The sequence below is a fragment of the Lithobates pipiens genome, unplaced genomic scaffold (genome assembly GCF_037356315.1).
Source record: "Lithobates pipiens isolate NorthernLeopardFrog02 unplaced genomic scaffold, aLitPip1_a1.2 Scaffold_19, whole genome shotgun sequence".
Lineage (NCBI taxonomy): Eukaryota > Metazoa > Chordata > Amphibia > Anura > Ranidae > Lithobates > Lithobates pipiens.
The window spans coordinates 34,459,966-34,487,817 of NW_027507764.1; the positions used below are offsets into that span (position 1 = coordinate 34,459,966).

Consider the following 27,852-nt stretch of genomic DNA (forward strand, 5'->3'; position numbering starts at 1 on the left):
ATCTAGAGTGTCAGGTCACCTTGAGGCGAGGTGACAGATGCACACCGAAGGGATCAGGAGTGCACCGCAAGGTTGTGGACCCTATGGCTGACTGCTGCGGATGGGAGACAGATCCCACTGAGGTTAGAGCGTAAGATTCCCTGGGGCGCGGAGTCTGAAGCCCCATACACACTATCAGTTTTTCTGCTGAGTTTTTCCTTCAGATTTACCAAAATCATGTAATATGAGGTCAAACCTTAGGAGTTTCAATGTGTATGCAATCAGGCAGGCCCTTCTACTACATGGTTTTGGTAAACCTGAAGGAAAAACTCAGCAGAAAAACTGATAGGGTGTATGGGGCTTAAGAGCCAGCAGGTGTTCACCAGAGCCTCTAGTGGTCAGGATGGACTTGCCTGCAACTGGCTCCAGGTCGCGACCCCCAGGGTCCCCCAGCTCGCACCCACAGTAGGCAACAGGAGGACAGGGATTGAGAGGGATAAAGCCAAGGTCGGGGCCACAAGCAGACAGGAATAGTCAGGGACACGCCAATAGGTCAGGATCACAAGCAAACAGGGATAGTCAAGGACATGCCAAAGTCAATAACGGAACAACAGAAGAGCACACGGCAAGTAACAGGAAGCTAAACACACAAAGGAATACACAATGGTTGATCAGCAGGGTTGGCCTGCAGTGCACAGGTTAATATAGAGTTCTCTGATAGGAACTAGGGTGGAGTCATGTCAGAGGAGGGATTACAAAAGCAGTCAGGTGAGGGTCGGCTGGTCTCTAGAGATGAACACATGGAAACAGGTAAGCAGACAAACTCTATTGCATAACCATGACATAGGGGTGTATATAGATTGTATATAGCAGGGCTTGAAATTTCAAGTCCTAATGTACTAGCCAGGCCTTAAGAGTTACTCGCCACCAGTTGCCCCACCCAACCCTCTGCTGGCGGCCCGGCCCCTCCCCCGCTTCGATGTAGCTTCACACTCGCCCTCAGCTTATTTCCACTTGCCTAATGCGAGCAGGTGAGTGAAAATTTGGAGCGCTAGTATACAGAGATATGTATATAGAGAATATATAGGTGTATTTAGACTATATATTCAGTGTATATACAGTAAATGTATGGCTGGGAGGAGAATCGGCTCCTGTTCAACCCCACCTACCGGAGGTGCCCGCCCCCCTTCCTTCCTCCGATGGTGTCTCCACACACTCGCCCTCATCTTATTTCCACTCGCCAAATGTGAGCAGGCGAGTGGAAATTTTGAGGGCTTTGTTAGAATATATCTTAAAAAAACATAACCTAGTGCCAAACAAAATTAAAATAAATTTTGAATTGCATTTTATAAAAAGAAAGACTATTAATAGGAACGATATTTTGTAGACAAACTCCGCCAAAAAAAAAAAAAAAAACAGGAAATGTGGTGGTGTGGGGTGTTGGTTAAAAACAAATATGTAACTCAAAACTTTTTATATATTTTTTTTGCATTTACATTTGTTTTGTTTTATTATCACATATACCCTTGTTTACATTGAATGTGGCTTTGAAATTGCGCATTCATCTGAAATCGCACGATTTCAAAGTTGCATGCCAGTGCGACTTTGTGCGGCTTCATGCACAGGTGTCTATTCAGGTCGCACCTGAAATCGCCTAAAATAGTACAGGACCTACTTTTTTTTTTTTTTAATCGATGCGGCACCCCAAAGTCGGCGTTGCATCAAATTTGAACAAGGCCATTGCCGACAAAACGGTGTGACTTGTCATGCGATTTGACCTGTCAAATCGCATGACCAGTCGCTCCAATGTAAACAAGGGCAAAAGGGCTAAACTAGACAAATTGTGGAATAAAATGTATACTTTTAGCCACACTAACTTTTTTCATTAATACTGATTAATAGGAAACAAAGTTCTCTTTTTCAGGTTTGTTTTTATGTTTTTTTCTTGGATATTATTAAGATTTTAATCATTTTTTAAATACATTTCTACATGCCGGCTGAAATTCGACTTGCAGTGGGAGTGTTGACTCTCTAAATTGATGGGTGGGAATGTAGCAGTAAGCATTTCCAGCATCCCCAGTACTGAAGTATGTACTGGCAAGGGCAGCTTTGGCATGCTGGAGGATCTATTGTTGCTGGTGGGGGTGGCACTGTACTGTTTCTGGGGTGGAGTCTATTTTTCCATGGGAGTATTTACTGTTTTGAGGGGTGGGGGCAGACATCTATTGTGCCTGGCTGCTGGAAGGGTCTGTTGGGGGGGGTCTGTTGTTGCAGGGAAGGATCTATTGTTGCTGGTGGGGGATATATTGTTATTGGGGTGTATTTTGTGGGGAGGCTGGATCTGTTGTTGCTGGGGAGGATCTACTATTGTGGGGAGGGGTCTGGTGGGGGGGTCTATTGTTGTTGAGGAGGATCTATTGTTGCTGGTGTTGAGTCAATTCGTTGCTGGTAGGGGATCTATTGTTGCTCGGGCGGATCTATTGTTACTGATGGTGGGTCTATTGTTGCTGGTGGGGGTGGCATTATACTGTTTCTGGGGGAGGGGGGTCTGTTGTTGCTGGGGAGGATTTACTGTTGGGAGGGGAGGGGGTGGGGGGTCTAGTGTGCCTGGCAGCTGGGGAAGGTCTGTTGAGGGTCTATTGGTGCTGGGAAAGATCTACTGTTTCTGGCGGGGGATGTATTGTTAGTGGGGAGGATCGACTGTTGCTGGCTGCTGGGAGGGTCTGTTGGGGGGGGGTCTATTGTTGCTGGGGAGGATCTATTGTTGCCGGTGCGGGGTCTACTGTTGCTGGTGGGGATCTATTGTTTGGGTAGATCTGTTGGGTGGATCTATTGTTGCTATGGAAGCCATTGTTGCTGGTGGGGGTGGTATTGTACTGTTTCTGGGGCGCGACTCTGTTGTTGCTGGGGAGGATTTACTGTTGCGAGGGGAGGGGGTCTATTGTTCCTTGCTGCTGGGGAGGGTCTGTTGAAGGGGTCTATTATTGCTGGAAAGGTTCTATTGTTGCTGGCGTGGGGTATATTGTTGCTGGGGGGGTGGTCTACTGTCGTAGGGAGGCGGGGTCTATTGTTGCTGGGGATGATCTACTGCTGTGGGTTGCGGGGAGGTGGAATCTATTGTTGCTGGCTGCTGGGAGGGTCTGTTGGGGGTCTATTGTTGCTGGGGAGGATCTACTGTCGTGGGTTGTGGGGAGGTGGGGGTCTATTGTTGCTGGCTGCTGGGAGGGTCTGTTGGGGGGTCTATTGTTGCTGGGGAGGATCTACTTTCATGGGTTTTGGGGAGGTGGGGTCTATTGTTGCTGGCTGCTGGGAGGGTCTGTTGGGGGGGGGTCTTTTGTTGCTGGGGTTAATCGGTTGTTGCTGGTGGGGGGGTCTATTGTTGCTGGTGGGGGATCTATTTTTGCTGGGTGGATCTATTGTTACTGATGGTGGATCTATTGCTGCTGGTGAATTTATTGTTCCTGGGAAAATCTATTGTTGCTGGTGGGGATCTATTGTTGTTGGGGGCATATTTTGTTAATGGCTGCAGGGCATCTACTGTATTTTACCAACTTTCTTGCTATCGTTAACAAATTCCATACAAATTACTGTATCTAAAAGGGGCTGTACTGGGATGTGGGTAGGGGCGGTAACAAGGGACGGTGCTCAGAGGTGGGTAGGGGGTGGAGACACGGGTTATTCGGGGGAGGGAGGAGAACATGCAGCCATTCTCTGAGAATAAAAACATATTTTAGAAGGTAAGTTCCCAGATTTGGTTGTATTTATCGAAGAACAGTTGCCCTTTAGGACCTCACACAAAACCTACCCTTCACAGTTAGCGTGGCCGTAGTTCTTTTGCTTCGAGCGATGCAAACATACTCCCCGGTGTCCTCCAGCTGCAGATCATGAATGATCAGCTCCCGCACAGTCCCCTCTTGCCTGATCTCATACTTGTGGTTGGCCTGTAGCTTCTCAGCACCTTTTCTCCATTCCACGGAGGCCATCTTGGCGGAGACTTCACAGTGGAGACACACAGCAGTTGAGCCTTCTTCAGCCACTACATTTTGTAAATTCTTCACGAAATGGAGAACTGAAAGACAGCAAAGGACTTACAATATATACCAATCAACCATACGTTTTTGACCACGGACAGGTAAAGTGAAGAACATTGATTATCTCATTACAATGACATCTGAAAGTTGGGGGGGGGGGGATATATTTGGGAGCAAGTGAACATGTTGTCCCAGAAGTTCGCCTAGAGGCGATTCAGTTCGCATTGTGCGCTATATAAGTATTTCATTCATTCATTCATTCAGAAGTTGATGTGTTGCACACCGGAAAAATGATCGAGAGTAATGATCTGAATGACTTTGACAAGGGCCAAATTGTAATGGCCGGGTGGTTGGGTCAGAGCAACTCCAAAACGGCAGCTCTTGTGGGATGTTCCCAGTCTGCAGTGATCAAGACTGACCAAAAGTGGTCCAAGGAAGGAAAACTGGTGAACTGGAGAAAGGGTCATGGGCAACCTCAATAATGCACATGGAGAGCAAAGGCTGACCCGTGTAGTCCAATTCAATAGAAGAGCAATTAGGGGAGGGGAGGGAAGGCTCATTGATGGAGGCGGGAAAGGAAGGCTCAATGATGGAGGTGGGGGGGAGAAGTCTCATTGATGGAGGTCAGGAGGGAAGGCTCATTGATGGAGGTGCGGAGGGAAGACTCATTGATGGAGGTGGGGAAGGGAAGGCTCATTGATGGAGGTGGAGGGAAGGCTCATTGATGGACGAGGTGAGGGAAGACTTATTGATGGAGATGGGGGAGGTAAGGCTCATTGATGGAGGTGGAGAGGGCAGGCTCATTGATGGAGATGGGAGAGGGAAGGCTCATTGATTGAGGTGGAGAGGGCAGGCTCATTGATGGAGGTGGGGGGAGTGAAGGCACATTGATGGAGGTGGGGAGTAAAGGCTCATTGATGGAGGTGGGGAAGAAAGGTTCATTAATGGAGGTGGGGAGGGAAGGCTCAATGATGGAGGTCAGGGGGCAAGGCTCATTGATGGCGGGGGGCTCATTGATTGAGGTAGGGAAGGAAGGCTCATTGATGAAGATGGGAGAGGGAAGGCTCATTGATGGAGGTGGGGAAGGAAGGTTCATTGATGGAGGGGGAGGGAAGGCTCATTGATTGAGGTGGGAGAGGGAAGGCTCATTGATGGAGGTCAGGGGGCAAGGCTCATTGATGGGGGGGGGGGGCTCATTGATTGAGGTAGGGAAGGAATGCTCATTGATGAAGATGGGAGAGGGAAGGCTCATTGATGGAGGTGGGGAGGGAAGGCTCATTGATGGAGGGGGAGGGAAGGCTCATTGATGGAGGTGAGGATGGAAGGCTCATTGATGGAAGTGGGGAGGGAAGGCTCATTGATTGAGGTGGGAGAGGGAAGGCTCATTGATGGAGGGGGGAGGGAAGGCTCATTGATGGAGGTGGGGATGGAAGGCTCATTGATGAAGGTGGGGGAGGGAAGGCTCATTGATGGAGATGGGGAGGTAATGCTCATTGATGGAGGTGAGAGAGGGAAGGTTCATTAATGGAGGTGGGGGAGGAAAGGCACAATGATGGAGGGGGGGGGGGGGTAAGGCTCATGGATGGAGGGGGGAGGGAAGGCACATTGACGAAGGTGGGGGAGGGAAGGCTTATTGATGAAGGTGGGGGAGGGTAGGCTCATTAAAGGAGATGGGGAGGGAATGCTCATTGATGGAGGTGAGGGAGGGAAGGCTCATTGATGGGGGGGGGCTCATTGATGGAGGTGGGGGAGGGAAGGCTCATTGATGGAGGGGGGAGGGAAGGCTCAATGATGGAGGGGAGGAGGGAAGGCTCATTGATGGAGGGGGGAGGGAAGGCTCATTGACGAATGTGGGGGAGGGAAGGCTCATTGATGAAGTTGGTTTCTTTTGTCTCTTGGCCTGAGGCTCTAATTGGCTTAAAAAAAAGGGTGGGCTCGGGGCGCAGAGCACTACACCCTGAGCCCACCCAGTTGTGTGACAATAGCAAATTAATATTATCCTCCCTGGCCAATCAGGAAGTGGGTCTTAGGACCCAATTGGCCAAGAAGAGAAGCGACCATATTGGCCACCAAGGAGGAAGGAGATGCAGGGTGAAGCCACTGAGAAGGAGGAGATGCCGGAAGGAGCTGAAGCTGCCTGCAACCTAGATGGGGTAAGTGCGGGGCTGGTGGGTGGATGAGTGAGCCATGGGGGGGGGGTTGACTGATCGACCGAACCTGGGGGTCAGTGTGGGTCATGGGTGGTTTATTTGCTGCCCCCCTCCCCCCCCAAAAAAAGGAGCACCAGCCACCACTGGTTGGGACAATGTTTGAACTATTCCATGTCACTCACTGTTCACTTTGACGTTAGAGGTGGTTTGTTGGTCTCCTGTATCACAGGTGTAATCTCTGGCATCTTCCCCTTCTGCATCAAAGACTACCAACTCCGCTACCACCCCATCTTGTCTCATTTCATACTTGGCACAAGGGCCGAGAAGAGAAGCGACCATATTGGCCGCCAAGGAGGAAGCCACAGAGAAGGAGGAGATGCAGGGTGAAGCCGCCAAGGAGGAGGAACTGTAGGGTGAAGCCGCCAAGGAGGAAGCCACCGAGAAGGAGGAGATGCATGGTGAAGCCGCCGAGGAGGAGGAGCTGCAGGGTGAAGCCGCCAAGGAGGAAGCTGCAGAGGAGGAGGAGATGCAGGGTGAAGGTGCCGAGGAGGAGATGCAGGGTGAAGCCGCCAAGGAGGAAGCTGCAGAGGAGGAGGAGATGCAGCGTGAAGCCACCAAGGAGGAAGCTGCCGAGGTGGAGGAGATGCAGGGTGAAGCCACCAAGGAGGAGGAGATGCAGGGTGAAGCCGCCAAGGAGGAAGCTGCAGAGGAGGTGGAGATGCAGGGTGAAGCCCCTGAGGAGGAGGAGATGCAGGGTGAAGCCGCCAAGGAGGAAGCTGCAGAGGAGGAGGAGATGCAGGGTGAAGCCACCAAGGAGGAAGCTGCCGAGGTGGAGGAGATGCAAGGGGAAGGCACCAAGGAGGAAGCTGCAGAGGAGGAGGAGATGCAGGGTGAAGCCGCCGAGGAGATGCAGGGTGAAGCCACCAAGGAGGAAGCTGCCGAGGCGGAGGAAATGCAGGAAGGAGCTGAAGCTGTCTGCGACCTACATGGGGTAAGTGCGGGACTGGTGGGTGGACAAACGAGTGATGGGGGGGTTGACTCACCGAACCTGGGGGGCGGGGTGGGTCATGGGTGGTTTGTTTGCCCCCCCCAAAAAAAAGGAGCACCAGCTGCCACTGGTTGGGACAATGTTTGAACTATTACACATCACTCACTGTTCACTTTGACGTTGGAGGTGGTTTGTTGGTCTCCTGTATCACAGGTGTAATCTCCGGCATCTTCCCCTTCTGCATCGAAGACTACCAACTCCGCTACCACCCCATCTTGTCTCATTTCATACTTGGCACAAGGGAAGAGAGCCATAGATCCTTTCCTCCATTCTAGGGGAACGTTGGGTTTGGAGGTCTCACAGCGGAGTGTCACCGTGACTCCGTCCTCTACGACCGTATTCTTCAACGGCCTGCTGAACACCACGGGGAGGGCTGCAACACAAGACAAAATAGTTATAGTAATGATTGATGGGTTTGCGGTCAATCATATAGTTTTGAGATTCGCAATCCCAAATTTATTTAGCAAATTCGCTTTTTGTACCATAATGCACTGCAGGGCCTTTAAAATTTGGCCAGCAGGCTTAGCGAAGTCAATAAGGGGGCTTTTGGATAAGTCAGCCCTCTCAATATAAAAGTGGAGGGGGGACACAGAGCAGCCATAGGGGTTGATTTACTAAAATTCACATAGGCTTGTTCACTTTTCAAAGGAATTATCCCTTAGCTTAGTAAATGTGGTGAAAATTCACTTCGCAAAGAATACCAAATAACGCTCAAGGAAAATGTAATAAATATATTTTTGCTTGCACAAGATTGGATAATGGAAGTCAGAAGAGCTTTACCTTATTAACTAAGCGAGTGAACATGCTATTTGGCCTTTAGTTAGGCTAGGTTGACACTAGAACATGGCACAGGAAATCTGCATTCCGTGCACATGCACTGCAGCTGTCATCTGCAGTTGGGGTCAGTTTTAAGTTAACAACACCCCAAATGCAGGACGCAGATCACATGGTACTTTTGTGTGATCATGTAATCCGGCTGCAGTGCATTTCCAAAAACTTTTGGTTTGCGATGCAGTACAACTTGAGCCTATTCAAAATGGATGGGTATTCGGGAAACTTTGCTACATTCACTGGGGAAAATTTCCTTGCATAGTGAACATCCTTTTTTTGCCTTTAGTAAATCAACCTCTTTGTCTCTGGTAAATTTTACTACAAGAATGATGAGATCGCAGATGACAAAGCAGAGTAAAATTGTTCAGCAGCTGACAATTTTACACTGCTTTGTCATCTGCGATCTCATCATTGTTGTGGTAAACTACCTGTCTGTACTCTTTTTCTCCCGTATTCTTCCACCAATTCTCCCCCTTGTCCTGCAGCTGGTCAATTTTACACTGCTGTGTCATCTGCAATCTTATCATTCTTGTAGTAAACTACCTGTCTGTACTCTTTTTCTCCCGTATTCTTCCACCAATTCTCCCCCTTGTCCTGCAGCTGGTCAATTTTACACTGCTTTGTCATCTGCAATCTTATCATTCTTGTAGTAAACTAACTGTCTGTACTCTTTTTCTCCCATATGCTTCCACCAATTCTCCCCCTTGTCCTGCAGCTGGTCAATTTTACACTGCTGTGTCATCTGCGGTCTTCTCTATTCTTAATGGACTTTTGATAGAAATTGGCCACTGGTAATTGCGCGGCCATGCAACACTGTACCCAAACAAAACTTGTATCTTTTTTTTTCACACAAATAAAGCTTTCTATTGGTGGTATTTGATCACCACTGTTTTTTTTTTATTATATATAAAAAAAACAATATACTTTATGCCATAACCAATATAAAAAAAAAAAATCGATTTTTTTAATTTGGCCAAAAGGTATTCTAGTTATAATGGGAATGTAACAGTGCAACGGGGAAAATCTGACACCAACTGACACTTGGGGGGGGGGGGGGGGGACTGACACCACCAGTGACACTAATATAATGATCAGTGATAATACTGTACACTGTCACTGTACTAATGACACTGGCTGGGAAGGGGTTAAAGCAGAGTTCCACCCACAAGTGGACGTTCTGCTTTAAGGACTCCTGACCCCTTGACATGCCATTTGGCATGTCATTTTATTTGGGGGGGGGGGCAGGTACCTAGTTTTGACAGGTACCCAGTTCCCACTTACACCCGGGCAGCCTAGGTGACTCGAGCAGACGTTCTCCTCCCCCCTCCCTCCCTGAAATCTTCTGGGACACGTCACAGGTCCCAGAAGATTGACCGGTCATTGAGGAGGCGCAGTGGGACTTGCGCATGCGCAGTGCACAGCTGGCTGCAGTGGGGTGCAGGGGTGCCGACCCTGCCCAGTCTGCTAATCTACATGTTGTTTTTTTTTTTTTTTTGAGCACGTGATTAGAGCCAGAGACTCTAATAGGCTTCAAAAAAAGGGTAGGCTCGGGGTGAAATAGCACTGTGCCCTGATCCCACCCAGTTGTGTGACAATAGTGAATTAATATATTCGCTATTGTCACACTGATTCTCCTCCCGGCCAATCAAGAAGCAGGTCTGGCTGAACGGAGAAGTGTTCCAATTGGCCTAGGAGGAGGAGGGAGGAGACGTGCGATGGAAGCCTCCGTGATGCCTGAGGAGGAGAGCAGGGGAAACCACCGCCCGTCGCCCGGTTGAATTGCTGCCTGCCATAGTTGGAGTTAATTCTGGTGCTCCTAAAGATCTGATATCTGATAGGACTGGGGGGGGGGGGGGGGGCAGCGGGTTATTGTGTCATATCTCCCATTGAGGGGTGGGGGGGGATTTACTAAAACTGGAGAGTGCAAAATGTGGTGCAGCAATGCATGGTAGATAATCAGCTTTTAAATTAAGCTTTGACAATAAAATCTGGAGTTTTTGCACTCTCAAGTTTTAGTAAATCAACCTCATTGCTCCTTGCATCACAGACTAAATGGGCAATGTTCACACAAGACTATCATTATGAACAGTAAGAGCCCATTAAACTGCAAATGTGCAAAAGACCTCGAAGGATAATTGGCCACAAGGTCACTCCAGGTTCAAAAATGATGATCGCCCTCAGTATGAGAGGTCCACCTCAGCATTGGAGATGGTTAGTAAATGGAGAAGGTGAATGGAAGGAACTATCACCTGAACAATGATGCCATTGGGTCATACGGTCCTTCATTTTATAGATTCAGAGCAGTTTACCAATCAAGGATAATGGTCCTAACCAAGACTGTCCTGCGGGCAGGGGCGGACTGACCATTTTGCACTCGGGCACTGCCCGAGGGCCCCGGGCCACTAGGGGGCCCCATCAGGGTTGCCAGCCTCAGTAAAACCAGGGAAAGTATGCAAAAATCTGTTTTTTTTTTTACATCTGTCTCTGAAATGTCCCTTACCGACATCCCTTTGGTCTAAAAATCCTGAAATTATAGCTGCCCCGCCTCTCCAGTACCTTCTCAGCCAATAGAAACATGTCTGTGTATACTGTGTGTACAAGTATATGTATACTATGTGATTGTATACTGTGTGGGTGTATACTGTGTGGCCCCATAATCTCTGATTGCCTGGGGGCCCCATAATCTCCTATTGCCCGGGGGCTCCATGAGTTGTCAGTCCGCCCCTGCCTGCGAGTTGATAAACCTGTTGAACCGTAATGGCCGCTTCTTTTCCCTTCTTTCTTATGACCCCATATAACTGAAAACCAGGAGTTGGCACTGTCTACTCTTATGGCTTCCTGTAGAGGTATACAGCCGGTAAGCCATCAAACTGGTCACGTTGGATCTCTTTCCCATGATCCCTTGCTACTGGAGACATGGAGCAAGTGTAGGCACATAGCCGTCCTTCAGAAGGATGAAGCTGCTGATCAACACTGAATCAGAAAGGCTCCCTCCCAACGAAAGGAAATGATCCTAAGAAATATGGAGGATGCCGTCACTGATATCCTTTTGCAAATCCAAGTTGACTGGATCCATTGTCTTCAATACTTTCTAGTTATTGCAGCAATTAAACCAAACATGTGCTTTTCCCGCCCAGGAAAACATGACCTGCTTGTTAAAATGATGTCATTAGCGAGTAAATACAGAGTTACATAGTAGGTGGGGTCGAAAAAAGACACAAGTCCATCAAGTCCAACCTATGAAATACAAATACATTTTCTCTATATTTCTATATGTATATACGTAAGACTAGATGTAGTCCTATGGGGATCTATCACTAAAGAAGTGACTTAATTCCACGAAAAGCATCAGACTCACACAAAGTCCTTGTTCAGAATTCAGAATTTTACCTAAAGTGGTTGTAAACCCTTACATATGTGACTAGCCTCAAGTGCAGTGGCGGCCCGTCCATGCAGGGCGCAGGGGCGCCACCCCCCAATCCATGCGCCCACCCCTAATCCACATTCAGGGCGTTGGACGCATGGATTTATATGGGGGGGGTTGGTTTCCCAAGCATATGATTAGAGACTGAGGCTCTAATTGGCTTCAAAAAAGGGGAGGGCTTGGGGCGCAGAGCACTCCCGAAAATATTGAGCACCAGCCACCACTGCTCAAGTGATAAACAGAGAGGAATCAAATCCTCCTACAGATATACCTGTTTATCTGCAGCCCTCTCTTTTCTACAGCCTTCTAAAACATGCAGATCAAAGTCCTATTTTTGAGCTTCCAGGAGGCAAATGGCGGAGACCTGCACACTGCCCAGCGTAGAGCAGGGAGCTAAGTGTAATCTGATACCTGAGTGGAGGGAAAGGACACACCCCCTCCCCCCTCTGCACAGCCTCATAGGGAAACATGCACAGGTGAGGCTGTCAATCATCTTATGTGTGCTTGAGGGGGGTGGGGGTGGGAGGTTAATCTCCCGGGAGTGCTTGGTGTCGGCATAGACTCATGCAGAAAGCAGAGGAAAGACAGGGCAGACCGAAATCACACTTGGGCGCTCTGTTCCTTTTTCATTTTAGAGATTTAAAACCACTTTAATAAAATTAATAATTGATAATAAATAAATAATAATTAATAATATTAAATAAATAAAACATGTCTTAGAAAGGAGGAGGTGGCTTACAAACAACATATAAAAATAGCATGATGTACGATGAAAGTTTTAACAAGTTTTTGTTTTCTATACGATCGTCATAAATAAAAGACAAGACATTAAAGTGAGACATTAAAACATTATTTTTATTATTAGATATCATAGATAACCACTGTAGCTGCATCCACATGTATTTGTATTTTGATCTCTGTATTGTTTAAACTCCAATAAAAATATTGTACAAAAAAAAACATTTTTTTTTATTGTGGAACAATACGGGTACCATATTGGTTCCAATATTTTTTTAAAAAAATGTGCATTTTAAAAGGGATGTAGATACCTCCAAAAATTCTGATTCAGAATACTTTATTAAGGATGAAGTCTAATTTTAGACATACAGTCTATATCAGTGATGGCGAACCTTGGCACCCCAGATGTTTTGGAACTACACTTCCCATGATGCTCAACTACACTGCAGAGTGCATGAGCATCATGGGAAATGTAGTTCCAAAACATCTGGGATGCCAAGGTTTGCCATCACTGGTCTATATTCCCATCACACACATTCCAGGAAACAAGGCTCATCTATAGTGGGTTCTGTAGCATCTACCAGCTGGATACTGGAAACATCACAGATAAATGCACCGCCTCTGGAGACGTCAGATTTTGACGAAACGCATAAGGAAGGACAGGACGACATGACTGATTTCAGCTTTTTACTGCTCTGTGAGGTGTTGGGAATGGTGTTGGCGAGGTGGTGAGAGGTTAGTTTACATACTGCACCATTGTTGTGTCCTTGTATCCTTTGAGGGTAATGGCCATTATCTATGCACTTATCGTCTGGATCACGAGTTTCCTGCCCTAGCATTGCAGTTCATATCTGCCTAAGGAGCCATAGTGAGGTTTATAGCTGGTGTCCAGTGGTCCATTCATCTTGCCCTGGCCTACTCAAATGCATTTTTGACCTCCTCTATAACTTGAGGGTCAATGCAATCTCTTAAGTGGGATTGCCCTTTCTCACACAGCGGTGACGAGTGCATTTACCGCCGTTCTCACTTCTCATCCACACCTTCTACAGCTGGTAGACTTTCAGGACTCTTGTTTATATCTGGTTGGCGCTGCACCCTTAATGTATTGTAAATGGACACATTCACCGGTTCACAAAGGATCCTCAAATATCGTCCAACAGGCTTTTATTGCAGAAAGATCACATCACAAGACAACGTTTCGGAGCCACGCAGGACCCCTTCGTCGGGCACGTGATCATCATCATGTGAACGAGGCCTGCGTGGTTTCGAAACGTTGCACTTGTTCTTGTGATGTGATCTTTCTGCAATAAAAGCCTTCAAAGGATATTAGAGGATCCTTGGTGTGCTGGCGAATGTGGGCATTCATTTTAGACATACACATGACATGGATATAAAATGTACCTTTCACAGTTAGGTAGGCCTTGGTGTCCTGATCCCCGGAATCACAGCTGTACTCTCCGGTGTCCTCCAGCCTCAGGTGATGTATCAGTAACTCCCGTATCTTCTCTCTTTGCCGCATCTCGTATTTGGGGCCGGGCTGCAGCCCCAGGCCGCCCTTCCTCCACTCTACCATGGCTCCAGGCTTTGAGACCTCACAGCTCAGGGTGATGGTACCTTCTTCCTGAGCTTCCACGTTCTGGAGCGGCGTGGTGAAGGTAACAGGCAAAGCTGAAGAAAGCATTCAACATTTACATGTAAATAGTGGTTACATTAAGACGCAAGGGTTGACTTATTAAGATTAGGAAAAAAGTATTGTGTTCCCCGTCAGTTCCCCATTATTGTACAGACAGATTTTACTTGCTTTATTGAAGTTCAGTGTGGTCAGCCATGATCCTGGAGTGTAAAATTGGAGAAAAGTGGGAAGAATGCTAAAGAAAACCAATTGCAGTGGTGTGAACAAAGCCTTTCTCCATTGGAAATGATGGCTGACATGATGACCGTGTTTTCACAGCATTGATCTAAGGTTTCCTACTGTATTTTACTACATTTTTATATTAGGGGTTTTTGTAGCAACTGTGAACCCTTATTCTCCTGTTACACCATCTTGCTTGTTTGTTTTTTGTCAATGTTTAAAAGAATTAAAAAAAAAAGAAAAAAACAACAACAAAAAACAATCAAATCACGTTGAAATGAAAATTATGGATGACACCAACTTTAGCATGGTATAAACTAACTGAAATTAGCAGTAAAAACAAAATGGGCTAAACCATTACAAATTGGTAAATTCACTCCACAGTGAATTTTTTTTATTTTTTTATTATTTTATTTTTTTATTTTTATGATTTTATTATTTTTTTTTTTTTACATATTGTTGAAATATTATAAAAATAAATAGAAGAGATGCCAAGAGTTGCCTTAAAAAACTTCTGGAATCAACAGTTTCTCTAAAATAAATATTAGATAACCAAGATGTCCATTTCAGCCTGGTGTAAATAGGCCGCTTTAATTTCTTGTTGATCATCATTCCTCTTCACCTGTCCACTACCTTCAGTATATTAGTATAGTATAGAATAGAACAGTATAGTAGTATAGTATAGAATATAACAGTATAGTATAGTATAGAATAGAGCAGTACAGTAGTATAGTATTGTATTGTACAGTATAGTAGTATAGTATAGAACAGAACAGTATAGTAGTATAGTATAGAATAGAACAGTATAGTATAGAATAGACAAGTACAGTAGTATAGTATTGTATTGTACAGTATAGTAGTATAGTATAGAACAGAACAGTATAGTAGTATAGTATAGAATAATAGACCAGTATAGTAGTATAGTATTGTACAGTATATTAGTATAGTATAAAACAGAATAGTATAGTAGTATAGAATAGGCCAGTATAGTAGTATTGATTGTACAGTATAGTAGTATAGTATAGAACAGAACAGAACAGTATAGTAGTATAGAATTGACCAAATAGTATAGTATAGTAAGGAACAGTATAGTGGTGTAGAATAGACCAGTATAGTAGTGTAGGCGCTGTATAAATCCTGTATAATAATAATATAGTATAGACTACAACAGTATAGTAGTATAAAATAGCGTGAATAGTATTTTAAAGTTTAGTATTGTAAAGTATAGTAATGTAGTATAGCACAGTATACTGTAGTAGTAGTATAATAAAATATACAGGGCTGGTGCAAGGATTTTTCTCTACTCAGGCGAAGATGTATTTTAACACCCCCATGAAGCAGCCTTAAGCCTCCTGGATGTCCCTGACCACTGCAAACTGTCCCCGCTTGACTTGTTTTTTTATTTTTTAATAACATATTTAGACCTCAGATCACCCCAGTTCCTGCAACTTCACCCCTCAGATCACCCCAATTCCTGCACCCCTCAGATCCCCCCAGTTCCTGTACCTTCACCCTTCAGATCAACCCAATTCCTGCACCCCTCAGATCCCCCCAGTTCCTGTACCTTCACCCTTCAGATCACCCCAATTCCTGCACCCCTCAGATCACCCCAGTTCCTGCACCTTTACCCCTCAGATCACCCCAGTTCCTGCACCTTCACCCTTCAGATCACCCCAGTTCCTGCACCTTCACCCTTCAGATCACCCCAATTCCTGCACCTTCATCCCTCAGATCACCCCAATTCCTGCACCTTCACCCTTCAGATCACCCCAGTTCCTGCACCTTCACCCTTCAGATCACCCCAGTACCCGCACCCCTCAGATCCCCCCAGTTCCTGTACCTTCACCCTTCAGATCACCCCAATTTCTGCAGCCCTCAGATCACCCCAGTTCCTGCACCTTCACCCCTCAGATCACCCCAATTCCTGCACCTTCATCCCTCAGATCACCCCAATTCCTGCACCTTCACCCTTCAGATCACCCCAGTTCCTGCACCTTCACCCTTCAGATCACCCCAGTACCCGCACCCTTCAGATCACCCCAGTACCCGCACCCCTCAGATCACCCCAGTTCCTGTACCTTCACCCCTCAGATCACCCCAGTTCCTGCACCCCTCAGATCACCCCAGTTCCTGCACCCCTCAGATCACCCCAGTTCCTGTACCTTCACCCCTCAGATCACCCCAGTTCCTGCACCCCTCAGATCACCTCAATTCCTGTACCTTCCCCCCTCAGTAGTATAGTATACCACAGTATACTTGTAGTAGTAGTAGTATAATAAAGTATAGTATAGTGAAGTAGTGTAAATAGGATAGTAGAGCCTAGTATTGTACAGTATATATATGGTATATATAGTATGGTATGGAACAGAACAGTATAGTAGTATAGTATAGCACAGTATACCATAGTAGTAGTAGTATAATAAAGTATAGTATATTGAAGTAGTGTAAATAGTAGAGTCTAGTATTGTACAGTATAGTAGTGTGGTATAGAACAGAACAGTGTATTATTATAGTATAGCACAGTATACTGTAGTAGTAGTATAATAAAGTATAGTATAGTGAAGGAGTGTAAATAGTAGAGTCTAGTATTGTACAGTATAGTAGTGTGGTATAGAAGAGAACAATATATTATTATAGTGTAGCACAGTATACTGTAGTAGTAGTATAATAAAGTATAGTATAGTGAAGTAGTGTGAATAATATAGTAGAGTCTTGTATTGGATAGTACAGGATAGTAGTATGGTATAGCAGTAGAGTAACAGTAGTATAGTACAACATAGTAAAGAATAGTCTAGTATACTATCATACAGAATAGCAGTAGGATATAGCATACTATAGTAAAGTACAGTGCAGCAGTAGAGTGGTACCATAGTATAGCATAGAATTAATATATGTTTTTTCTATAAAATGCATAACAAAAGTCTAAAAAAATATTTTTTTTATCTTAAAGCGGAGTTCCACCCAAAAGTGGAACTTCCACTTTAAGTACTCCTCGCCCCCTGACATGCCACAATTGGCGTGTCTTTTTTTTGGGGGGGGGGGGTACCTGGTTTGGAGTGGGACTTCCTGTCCCACTTCCTCCTTCCGACTTCTGGCCTCCTGGGCGACTCCTAGGCGGCCCTTCCCTCCCGGCAATGTTTTGGGACACGTCACAGGTCCCAGAACATTGCTTGGCCATTGATGCAGCGCGGCTCGCGCATGCGCAGTGTGCGCCCGGCTGTGAAACCGCAAACTGTCACAGCCGGGAGCCCACACTCACAATGTCGGCGTTGCGAAGAGGAGGGGGAGAGAACGGAGGCTTCGGGCGGCCGCAGCTATACTTTTTGTAGCTGCTGACTATTAATAAACTCAAAAACCAGTGGAACTCCGCTTTAAGTGATGACAAAATGATTGGCAAATAAATGGGCCCATAGCAGAAATGTAAAAATTACTCTGCTCCATAAGGGGCTGTTCAGGTGTAAGCGCTACAGTGGTTAAATTGATCTAATATATTAATTAAAGATATAAAATATAAATTTATATTTATTATTATTATTCTTGTTTAAACATTTATTATTCATAGTATAGTTATAGGACATACATAATATCAGTCAGCAAACTTTAAATTCAGTTTGTGTATTTTTTCGAATAGCCTATATAATGACATCCTGGGAATTTGCTGTAAGCCGTACTCTGTGGAGTGACGTCTTCCCTCAGGGTACTGTCTGGCTGTGGAGCATCTGACAGCTTTTAAAGGAATCCTGGTTAGGAGGTTTTTTCCAAATACACCTCCCATTTGGAAATTCTGTGTTATATCCATAAATGTTATACAATGATTTATGAATTATCTGTTAAAATTTGATATGCTAAATGCAATCTCTTTGCAGCAAACCAACCCCCTGAAGAAGACCAAACTACGCGGGTCGAAACGCGTCAGAAATTTTATACAATAGACATTCTGACATGTAATTCTATATATAACTCTGTGTTTGCACTTGCCATGAGAATATTACATGTAAATTTCAATAAAGAATTTCTTTTTCTAAAATAATTTACTCATTCTAATTACCTTACCTTGCTGCTAAAAAACTCCCTCAGGGGAACTTTCCCACATTCTACTATTTGGGGTGTGCAGCACCACTATCTCTCCCAATATGCGTCTTTCCCACGCTAGTTATTATTAGTTATTCTTTCGAATTTTCGAATTTTCTTTCTTATTTTCGTCTTTTCGAAATTCCGAATTTTCAAACTTGCGAATTTACGAATTGCGATCGTAACGATCGACCCGAAAAATGAAAAAAGAAAAAAAAACTAACACATTTTTCAGCAGTGCTTATGTCTAGCTCAGCATTAGAGTATGTACCTCAAAGCTCAAACACATATGCATTTGTATATACAGTATACTGACGGTGTCAGTAGGGCAGTGGATGGTGTCAGTAGGGCAGTGGATGGTGTCAGTAGAGCAGTGGACGGTGTCAGTAGAGAAGTGGACGGTGTCAATAGAGCAGTGGATGGTGTCAGTAGGGCAGTGGACGGTGTCAGTAAGGCAGTGGATGGTGTCAGTAGAGCAGTGGACGGTGTCAGTAGAGCAGTGGACGGTGTCAGTAGGGCAGTGGACGGTGTCAGTAGGGCAGTGGACGGTGTCAGTAGAGCAGTGGACGGTGTCAGTAGAGCAGTGGACGGTGTCAGTAGGGCAGTGGACGGTGTCAGTAGGGCAGTGGATGGTGTCAGTAGGGCAGTGGATGGTGTCAGTGGAGCAGTGGATGGTGTCAGTAGGGCGGTGGATGGTGTCAGTAGGGCGGTGGACGGTGTCAGTAGAGCAGTGGATGGTGTCAGTAGGGCAGTGGATGGTGTCAGTAGAGCAGTGGATGGTGTCAGTAGGGCAGTGGACGGTGTCAGTAGGGCAGTGGATGGTGTCAGTAGAGCAGTGGATAGTGTCAGTAGAGCAGTGGATGGTGTCAGTAGAGCAGTGGATGGTGTCAGTAGAGCAGAGATTGGTGTCAGTAGTTTTTATTGTTGCTATATTATTTTTTACGATTTTATTTATTTATTTATTTTTTACAGTTCTTTTTTACAAATTTCAGGCTTTGCTGAAATATCAGGGGTTTAAACAAGGGGAATCTTTACCACACAAGGTAAATAGGGTGTGCCCAGGCACACCTAGCACACCCTGTGCGCACCCCTATGCTGGGGGGTTGATCAATGTTTAGGTGCTATTTTGTTATATACAGAGTAAGAATAAAATATTTACCTTGGACTTGAAGGTGCCCCACTGTCCGCACATCTCCACAGACACAGGTGTACTCCCCGCTGTCTTCTATGCCAACGTCTAAGACGGTGAACTCCGCGGTGCTCCCATTCTGCCGTATTGTGTACTTGTAGACGTCTGACCCCAGAACCTTGTCACCTTTCATCCACTCAACGTAGACATCCGACTTGTTCAGTCGGCAGCGGAGGGTGACAATTTCCCCCTCTGTGACTTCAACAGATTTCAGTTCCTCCTCAAATGACACTGGAATAGCTAAAAATTCCCCAAAAAGTTTTAGAAGCAGCAGTCTGCCAAAATAAAACATTTTCTTTTTCTGAATAAATAACATTTCATACAATAGGATGCGCAGATAATGGTAGCAGAATAAAAATGAATAGCTTAATTTAGCCAGTAATTTGTATTACTTAAATTTCAAACCTTCTGCATTAACAGAAATATATATACTTGTTACAAATAAATAAGCATTATATATATATACAAAAAATAATAACAATAATAATAATACAAATAATAATTATATAGATAGATAGATAGACAAAAAAAATAGCTCTGTCCACAATAAATGAGTAAAATAAATTAGCAATAAAAAAGTACAAAACAAACAAACCAAATATGCAAAAAGTAGTAGAAAGAAAATAAGCATTGAGACATGTAAATATGGGAAAAGATATGAAAAGATTGTGTAGGTAACATATAGTAAATAATGCACATGGATAAAATTATATATATATATATATATATATATATATATATATATATATATATATATATATATATATATATATATATGGGTGTACTTGTATGAATAACATAAATATTATATGTAATAATAATAATAATAATAATAAGCAAAAAAAACATACAAACCACATAAATAAAAAATACACAGCAAGAAGAAAATTAGTAGCCCACTTTGAGACATGTAAATATGGGAAAAGAACATGTTTCTGTTCAGGCAACAAACAGTAACTAATATAAATAACACACATAATACACATGGACCAAATTGTTTTGTTTTGTATTGTTTTTTGATAGTAGATAGATAGATAGATAGATAGATAGATAGATAGATAGATAGATGTACCTGTTATAAATAAAATAAATAAATATTAAATATAACTACACAAATGAATAAAATATAAAAAAAATATATAAAAATCGTATCTATCTGTGAATAAAATAGGTAAATAGATATACACAAAAAATATTGTTAAATGCTTGAGTTTAATTGTATTAATTTCAATAATTTTTTTTTGTTTTAGTAGTGACCATTATAAATAAATAATAACAAATAATTACAGGACATACAAATAATAGAGACAAAAATAAAAAAAATAGTAGGAAGAAAATTAGCAGCCCCTTAGGACATGTACATCTTGGAACACAAAATGTTTCTGTACAGGATAAAAATAGCACACATGAATTAAATTGTTAATTTTTTTCTTTTTTACCATTTACTGTCAAAACTGCCGTAGTCATCTTGTCACCACATCTGCAGGTATACTTCCCAGCATCCTTTATGGCAACAGGCTGAATGATAAGCTCAGCTGCCGAGCCGTCCTGCCTGATGCTGACCCGATCCCCCGAGGTCAGAACATCCGACCCTTTCTTCCACTCTACACTCTGGTTTGGTTTGCTAAGCTCACAGTGCAGAGCAACCGTGTCGCCTTCCGTAACGTCCACATTTTTCAATGGCTCCTTAAAATCAACTGGTAGAGCTGGTGAAATAATACAGAGATTAGAAGATCAACAAGAAAACAGTTCAGGTTTAAAATAATTGTAAAAAGCCAAATGAAAAAAAAAAAATCTATAGTCTCTACTTTTATATATTATAAAATATATCATCTATGTATCTATACGTAAAGTAGATCTAAACTCTGTATGGATATTATTTTGTTTTGTTACAATACCTTGTACCACAATAATTACCATGTTGTTTCTTTCAGAAAAAAAACAGTTTTCACCTATTTATTAGCAGCACTCCTGATCTCCTCCAGTCTCTTTCAGCTACTTCCTGTCTACATGCATACACTCCAGCAGCAGCAGCAGCATGCAACTCCTCTGGACTGGCTTCCCGGTGGCAACAATGGGGAAACATGCCGACCCAACAAGTGTCAGCACAGTCACCTATAGTCTCCACTGATCGCACATGTGAGAGGGTGACAACACTGGAGAGCAATTGTGAGACAATGACAGAATGTTGTCACCTTAGAACAGGAAGTCTCAAAATAAAGCACAAATATTGGAATTAATTCTTACAAAATATAAAAAGATTGCACTTTACACTAAATTCATTCTGTGCATGAAGCAGTTGAAAGTCAACATTTTACATTTCATGTAAGAAATATGGAGACTCCCATTGAAGCTTGCCTTTAGAATATTCTAGTACATATACTTTTAGGGTAACCCAATGGCTTAAACTTTTCATGACTGGAGGTCATTGATGCCTAAATGCCCAGGGAAAAAAATTGCAGTATCAGCATGCATTAGTTAACTTGACAACATTTTATTCATTTTTTTTTTTTTTTTTTCTTTATCTTTAGTCTTTAGATTTTTACACATTTTTATTTATTTTTTTATTTTTAAATATTAGACAATTTCTATAACGCCTCCAGGCTGATTGTAACCGATGGGATCGATTTACTAAAACTAGGGGCCTGCCAAATCTGGTGCAGCTCTTGACTTCCGTAAAACACTTACCCCCCTTCATGACCAGGTAATTTTTTTGCGATACGGCACTGCTTTACTTTAACTGACCCTTGGCTTCTCACAAACTGCAAACCAAACTTCTTATGGCTTTCTTTCAACGATGTCTTCCTTCTTACTACTCTTTCATAAAGGTCAGGTTTGTGGAGAGACGACTAATAGTTGTCCTGTGGACAGATTCTTCCCCCTGAGCTGTGGATCTCTGCAGCTCCTCCAGAGTTACCATGGACCTCTTGGCTGCTTCTCTGATGAATGCTCTCCTTGCCCGGCCGGTCAGTTTAGGTGGACGGCCATGTCTTGGTAGGTTTGCAGTTGTGCCATACTCTTTCCATTTTCAGATGATGGATTGAACAGAGCTCCGTGAGATGTTCAAAGCTTGGGATATTTTTTTTATAACCTAACCCTGCTTTAAACTTCTCCACAACGTTATCCCTGACCTATCTGGTGTGTTCCTTGGCCTTCATGATGCTGTGTGTTCGCTAAGGTTCTCTAAAAAAACCTCTGAGGACTTCACAGAACAGCTGTATTTATACTGAGAATAAAATACACACAGGTGGATTTACTAATTAGGTGACTTCTGAAGGCAATTGGTTCTACTAGATTTTAGTTAGGGGTATCTGAGTAAAGGGGGCTGAATACAAATGCATGCCACACTTTTCAAATTTTTTTTTGTAAAATATGTTAAAAAAACATTTATAATTTTCCTTTCACTTCACAATTATGTGCCCCTTTGTGTTGGTCTATCACATAAATTCCCAATAAAATGTATTTATGTTTTTGGCTGTAACATGGCACAATGTGAAAATTTCGAGGGGTATGAATACTTTTTCAAGGCATTCTCTGGATGAAGCATTCAAAATCAGCATGTGAACCAACAGATCACGGAGCCAAGGAGGCTCAATATGTCAAGGACCACCAAAGTCTTAGCCCTTGTACACACGGTCGGACATTCCGATAACCAAATCCGTCGGATTTTGTCCGACGGATTTTGTCCGAAACTGTTGCATACACACGGTCGGACAAAGTTGTCGGAAAATGCGATCGTTCAGAATGTGATGACGTAATTTAGTTAGGATGGGACTACGTTCAGGCTAGTAGCCAATAGCTTTGGTCTAGGAATTTGATCTGAGCATGCGTGGCACTTTGTCTGATCGGAATTCTCTACACATGATCGGAGTATGTCCGATCGGATCATGTTATCGGAAAGTTTTATAGCCAAGCTGGAAAACTTGGTCCGTTGGAAACATTTCGATGGAGCCCACACACGGTCGGATTATCTGACAACATGGTCTGATCTGACATTTTCCGTCGGAATGTCCGACCGTGTGTACAAGGGCTTAGAATTCTCACAAAAGTTAAAATATAAAAATAAATGATAGTTCGTTATCTTCCAGCTTGTGATAAAATAAGAACAAAAAAAATTACCATTGACTATCAGGGAGGCAGAGGTCTTCTGGTCTTCACAAATGCAGGTGTACTGGTCCGCATCGGTCAGTTCGAGATCATTTATCTGGAGTTCCACTCTATATCCTTCCTGCCTCATGTCGTATTTGTCGCTGGGTCTCAGCAGAGTCGCACCCTTCCTCCATTGCACTGAAGCGGATTTCTTGTTCACCTCACAATGAAAGATGCCCATTCCTCCTTCTGTAGCTTCAATGTTGGCCAACTCTATACTAAAATGGGCTGGCAACTCTAAGATAAAAAAAAAATATTAAGTTGGAAAATATATATTGGCTCTGTAATATGTATAAAAGAAAAAATAAAGAGTTCTCATGCAAAGTTTAAAGCTAAAGTCCATCTTTTGATTTTTTAGGGTTAAAAATATTTTTCATACATTATACAGTGGGAGATACATAACTGACTTTTGAATACTGTACATCTCTGCACATCGCAAGGGAAGTTGCACTTTGCAAGGGAATTTTCCCAAGAGCTTAGTGAATGCGGTGAAATTTCACTTTGTAAAGCATACCCAATCACACCCAAGGAAAATGTAAAAAAAAAAATAGTAAATTTTCCCTTGCAAAATGAACAGTCTATTTCCCTTTAGTAAATTGACCGCAGTGTTTCTTCGTAACACATCAAAATTGGCCTTTTAGGTAATACCGGATAAGTCCCGCCGTAATCGCCTCATCCTCCAAGGACATCCTCCAAGGACACCAGTGCTGCGGGCAGGTGTCATGTCTCCATCCCATCTATGCTTGCCCATTCACAAAACATAGTCTGTGATGACATTTTATGAAGGGGTGAAGGTAGATTGGGTGGAGACATGATGCCAGCCCCAAATTTTGTGCAAAGAATGAAAGAAACACTAAGTTGAGGTAACCAGCTTCTAAATCCTCCAACGATGGTAGCCAGAGTTTGGCTTTAAGGATCGAGAGCTTCCAAACACTTGTTTCTAAATAGGCCATCCACCATTGCATTATCCTGGTACCAAGTCAACAAGTCTTTGAGATGGCTGTTTACTGTAAACTTAGAGGTAATGTTGGGTTGATGTTCCACTGGTATAATGGTCATGGGCAGAGGAAGTCTTTTAGGAATAAGATTTAGTTTTCCAATTTTCATAAGCAGTTCCTTTAAATCTAAAAAAAATGAACACCCCGTAAAAATTGACTTTTACTTTGGGAAGTTAAGTAGTTGTGAATTCTTACCAGTTACTGTCAGGGTCGCTGTAGTTGCTTCCTCTCCACACAGACAGGTGTAGTTCCCAGAATCCTTCAGGTCTAAATTGGAGATGACCAGTTCAGCATGGACACCCTGCAGTCTCATCCTGTATTTGTGGTCAGGTTTCAGGTTCTGGTGCCCCTTCTTCCACTCCGTCTTTGCGTTGGCTTTGCTGAGCTGGCACTGAAAAATGGCTTCTCTGCCTTCTATCTCTTCTTTGTTTTGCAGTCCCTCTACAATTAGCGGGGGCAGTTCTGACAAAAAGTGATAAAGATATATTCTGACAAACACATAATGAGGCTCCTTGAAATGATGGAATGAAAATGAAGCGTACGACGTGAACAACGAGCACCGAAATGTAGCCAGCAGTAACGTCCCAGGAGAAACTTAAAGCTTCCAGACGGCGAGTGAAGCACAACAAATGTACTGTGAAGCACAAAAAGTGTCTGCATTGGGACATTCTAATTCAGATCTAAGTAGGGGCATTTGGGTTTCCTTGGTACCTATCACACCTTTTTAGGAAGATAATGAGGGGGGGGGGGGTGAAAATCTTTAACATTTACATTTTATAGCCTTGAGGTCTAGGTCCTTAGTGGCTACCAATGTGATCCAAAAATAACATTAGGTAAGTAAAAAAAGATATATATAATTTGAACTTCTTCAAAAATTATGCGGTTTCAACAATGGAAGCCATTATTTCTATGGGTTGGGTAAAGAGTAGATATTTCAAAGTATTGATTGTCCAACTATCATTTAATGGTTATGCCAGTTATACTCCTAACAGTTAACTTATTAAAAACTCCAAACCTTTTCTCTTTGCCAAGTGCAGATGTGTAAATGATTTCAAATTGTATCAGTATCCAACAAAATCCATGAGACGTTTATTCCACCTCAGTCGATAGGTGGTAGTTTTGGATCACATATGTCAATATTCTCTTCAAACTTTGGTAAATTATCAATACATAGCACAGTTTTCTCAAAAAGTAAGTCCTAGTGTATTCTTCCAAAACATATTTGGTTTGAGGTGATCAAGTATATCAATTTCCCACAAATTTTATTTTTGTTCTACAATGGGCACTTAGAGGGTAATACTATGAACATGGGCCATCGCCCTTTAAGGCAATTCAGAGCGAAAGTCCTGCAGGATGTAGCCCATGGGTAGACGGTGGTGGTGCGATTGCCATTTGTCAGTACTTGGGTCTAGAATCTATACAGTGGGCAAGAGGAGTAAGTTATGGAGGTTTGATTAAGAGTGGATTTTATAAGTACCCTTTAAGCTTTTAATAAAGCAAGAAAACAGCAGAGGCGATGAGTAATATGGGACATCAGAAACAAAAAAACTGTCTAAATGAGCTCCAAAGAATGATGGCTAAGCAGACAAAAGTCCTAAAACTGTTACAAACCTTGCCACATTTCCCAGAGACCCTTGATAGAGTCCTTTTACATTTGAAACCTGCAGAACTTACGAGATCCTAATTTAAATCGGTCACCTATGTTCTCTACCAGTGGCAAAACAAACTATCGCAAAAGCTTGGAAACAACAGTTTCCGCTGAAGTTTATCATTGCATAGAGAATTTATTTTATCAACGAAAAGCTTACTAGCAGTCTTCTAGACACGCACAAGAAGCTCCTAAAAACCTGGGTCACGTGGATACAATACATTCATCCATCCATGCTCTCGAAAAGCAATGCACTGCCATAGGCAGAAGCCTTGGGTTTCTGACCCTAGTGAGCCCAACGTCCTTCTTCTGTTCCCCTCTTCTTCTTTTCTCTTCTTTTCCATTCTGTTCTATTTCTCTTTCCCTTCCTTTTTCTATTCTCTGCCCCCTGTTCTGGGAGGCCTTGGCTAGTACGTCTCTTGACTATCGTATGTGCAAGGCCCAACTCTCATAAGTAATCCAAGAGTGATTCCCGGTTTACAGTTAAAGTGGTTGTAAACCCTTACAAACCACTTTGACCTACAGGTAATCCTAGAATAAGGCTTACCTGTAGGTCCAAGAAATATCTCCTAAACCTACAGGGTTTAGGAGATATTTGGCGAAAGACAGGCACCGCTGTCTATGGCACATGCGCGCAGGCGCATTGAGCGCGCCGCTGTCAACGGCGATATGCCGCGAGTGGCGGCTCCCGTGCACATGCGCGGGAGTGACGTCATCGCGGCTTCGCCGAATGACAGCGCCGGAACAGCAAGACCCACCAAGAAGATGGACGCTCCGGACTACAGGGGACAGCGGTGACTTTGCTGGCTCCTGTGTCAGGTAAGTGACACATAATGGACTACTATGCGATGCATAGTAGTCCATTATACTTTACCTTTGCAGGGAATCAAAGAGGAAGTAAACTCATCAGGGTTTACTTCCTCTTTAATACATGTTTGTCCTCCTTCCCCTTCCCCCCCTACCTTTCCTTGCCTACCTATCCTCGTAGTTCATAATATGTGTATCATTACTGTAAACCTAGCTTATACTATGCCATACTTGTAGATCTTTATTATCAGAACCGATATTATTTTCTATGACTCACAGATGCACTCTGTACCTTTTTACAATGTTGATTATATTTGAACATTTGTACGGGTCATACCATATATCTTACAAAACTTTAATAAATGCCTACTGAAAGTGAAAGGTGGCTGAGCAAAGACGACAGAAGACAACGGGAAAAAAAAAGCGTAGGACAATATCTAACGAATGTGTCACATAGTTTGATGGAGTTGGTTGAAGATGAAGAACCAGACATGTAACTTTATATGCAGGTTGTACAAACATATTTACCCTGTACTGATAATTTTGCAGTAGTCTGCTGTTCTCCGCACACGCATGTGTAACCTCCGGCATCATTCAGATCCAGCTTGTTAATGGTCAGCTCTGTAACTGCTCCCTCCTGCTTTATGACGTACTTATCACTTGCTTGGATGACAGAACTGTTCTTCTTCCAAGACACCGCGACATCGGCCTTACTCAGCTCACAGCGCAAAGTGGCCGATTGGCCTTCGGTTGCCGATTCATTTCTCAGTTCCTCCACAAAGACAATGGGAAGAGCTACAATGTCCGAAGAGATAGTTTTAAAGGCATGAGGTTCTGGATCAAGTTTTTATTTTTTTTAGGTTTATACATTTTACATCATTTTTTTGTTATTTTTTTTATTTTTAATTTTTTTTACAAATGACCCATTTGAGACAGG

The 27,852-nt window shown here is 43.4% G+C and overlaps 1 protein-coding gene across 20 annotated transcripts in view; it reads right to left on the bottom strand.

Annotated features, from left to right (window-relative positions):
* OBSCN (obscurin, cytoskeletal calmodulin and titin-interacting RhoGEF) overlaps positions 1 to 27,852 on the bottom strand; it is a 705,115-nt gene that overhangs the window by 390,800 nt on the left and 286,463 nt on the right. For 18 of the 20 annotated variants that reach the window (XM_077490633.1, XM_077490622.1, XM_077490628.1 and 15 more), the window contains 8 exons: positions 27,444 to 27,710; positions 24,656 to 24,922; positions 23,433 to 23,699; positions 20,753 to 21,019; positions 19,284 to 19,553; positions 13,603 to 13,869; positions 7,315 to 7,581; positions 3,785 to 4,048 (listed from right to left, as the gene is read on the bottom strand). In XM_077490633.1, the coding sequence (XP_077346759.1) occupies positions 3,785 to 4,048; positions 7,315 to 7,581; positions 13,603 to 13,869; positions 19,284 to 19,553; positions 20,753 to 21,019; positions 23,433 to 23,699; positions 24,656 to 24,922; positions 27,444 to 27,710 (2,136 nt within the window). The remainder of the gene's footprint in view (positions 1 to 3,784; positions 4,049 to 7,314; positions 7,582 to 13,602; positions 13,870 to 19,283; positions 19,554 to 20,752; positions 21,020 to 23,432; positions 23,700 to 24,655; positions 24,923 to 27,443; positions 27,711 to 27,852) is intronic. The other 2 variants (XM_077490630.1, XM_077490631.1) reach the window with 2 other exon arrangements.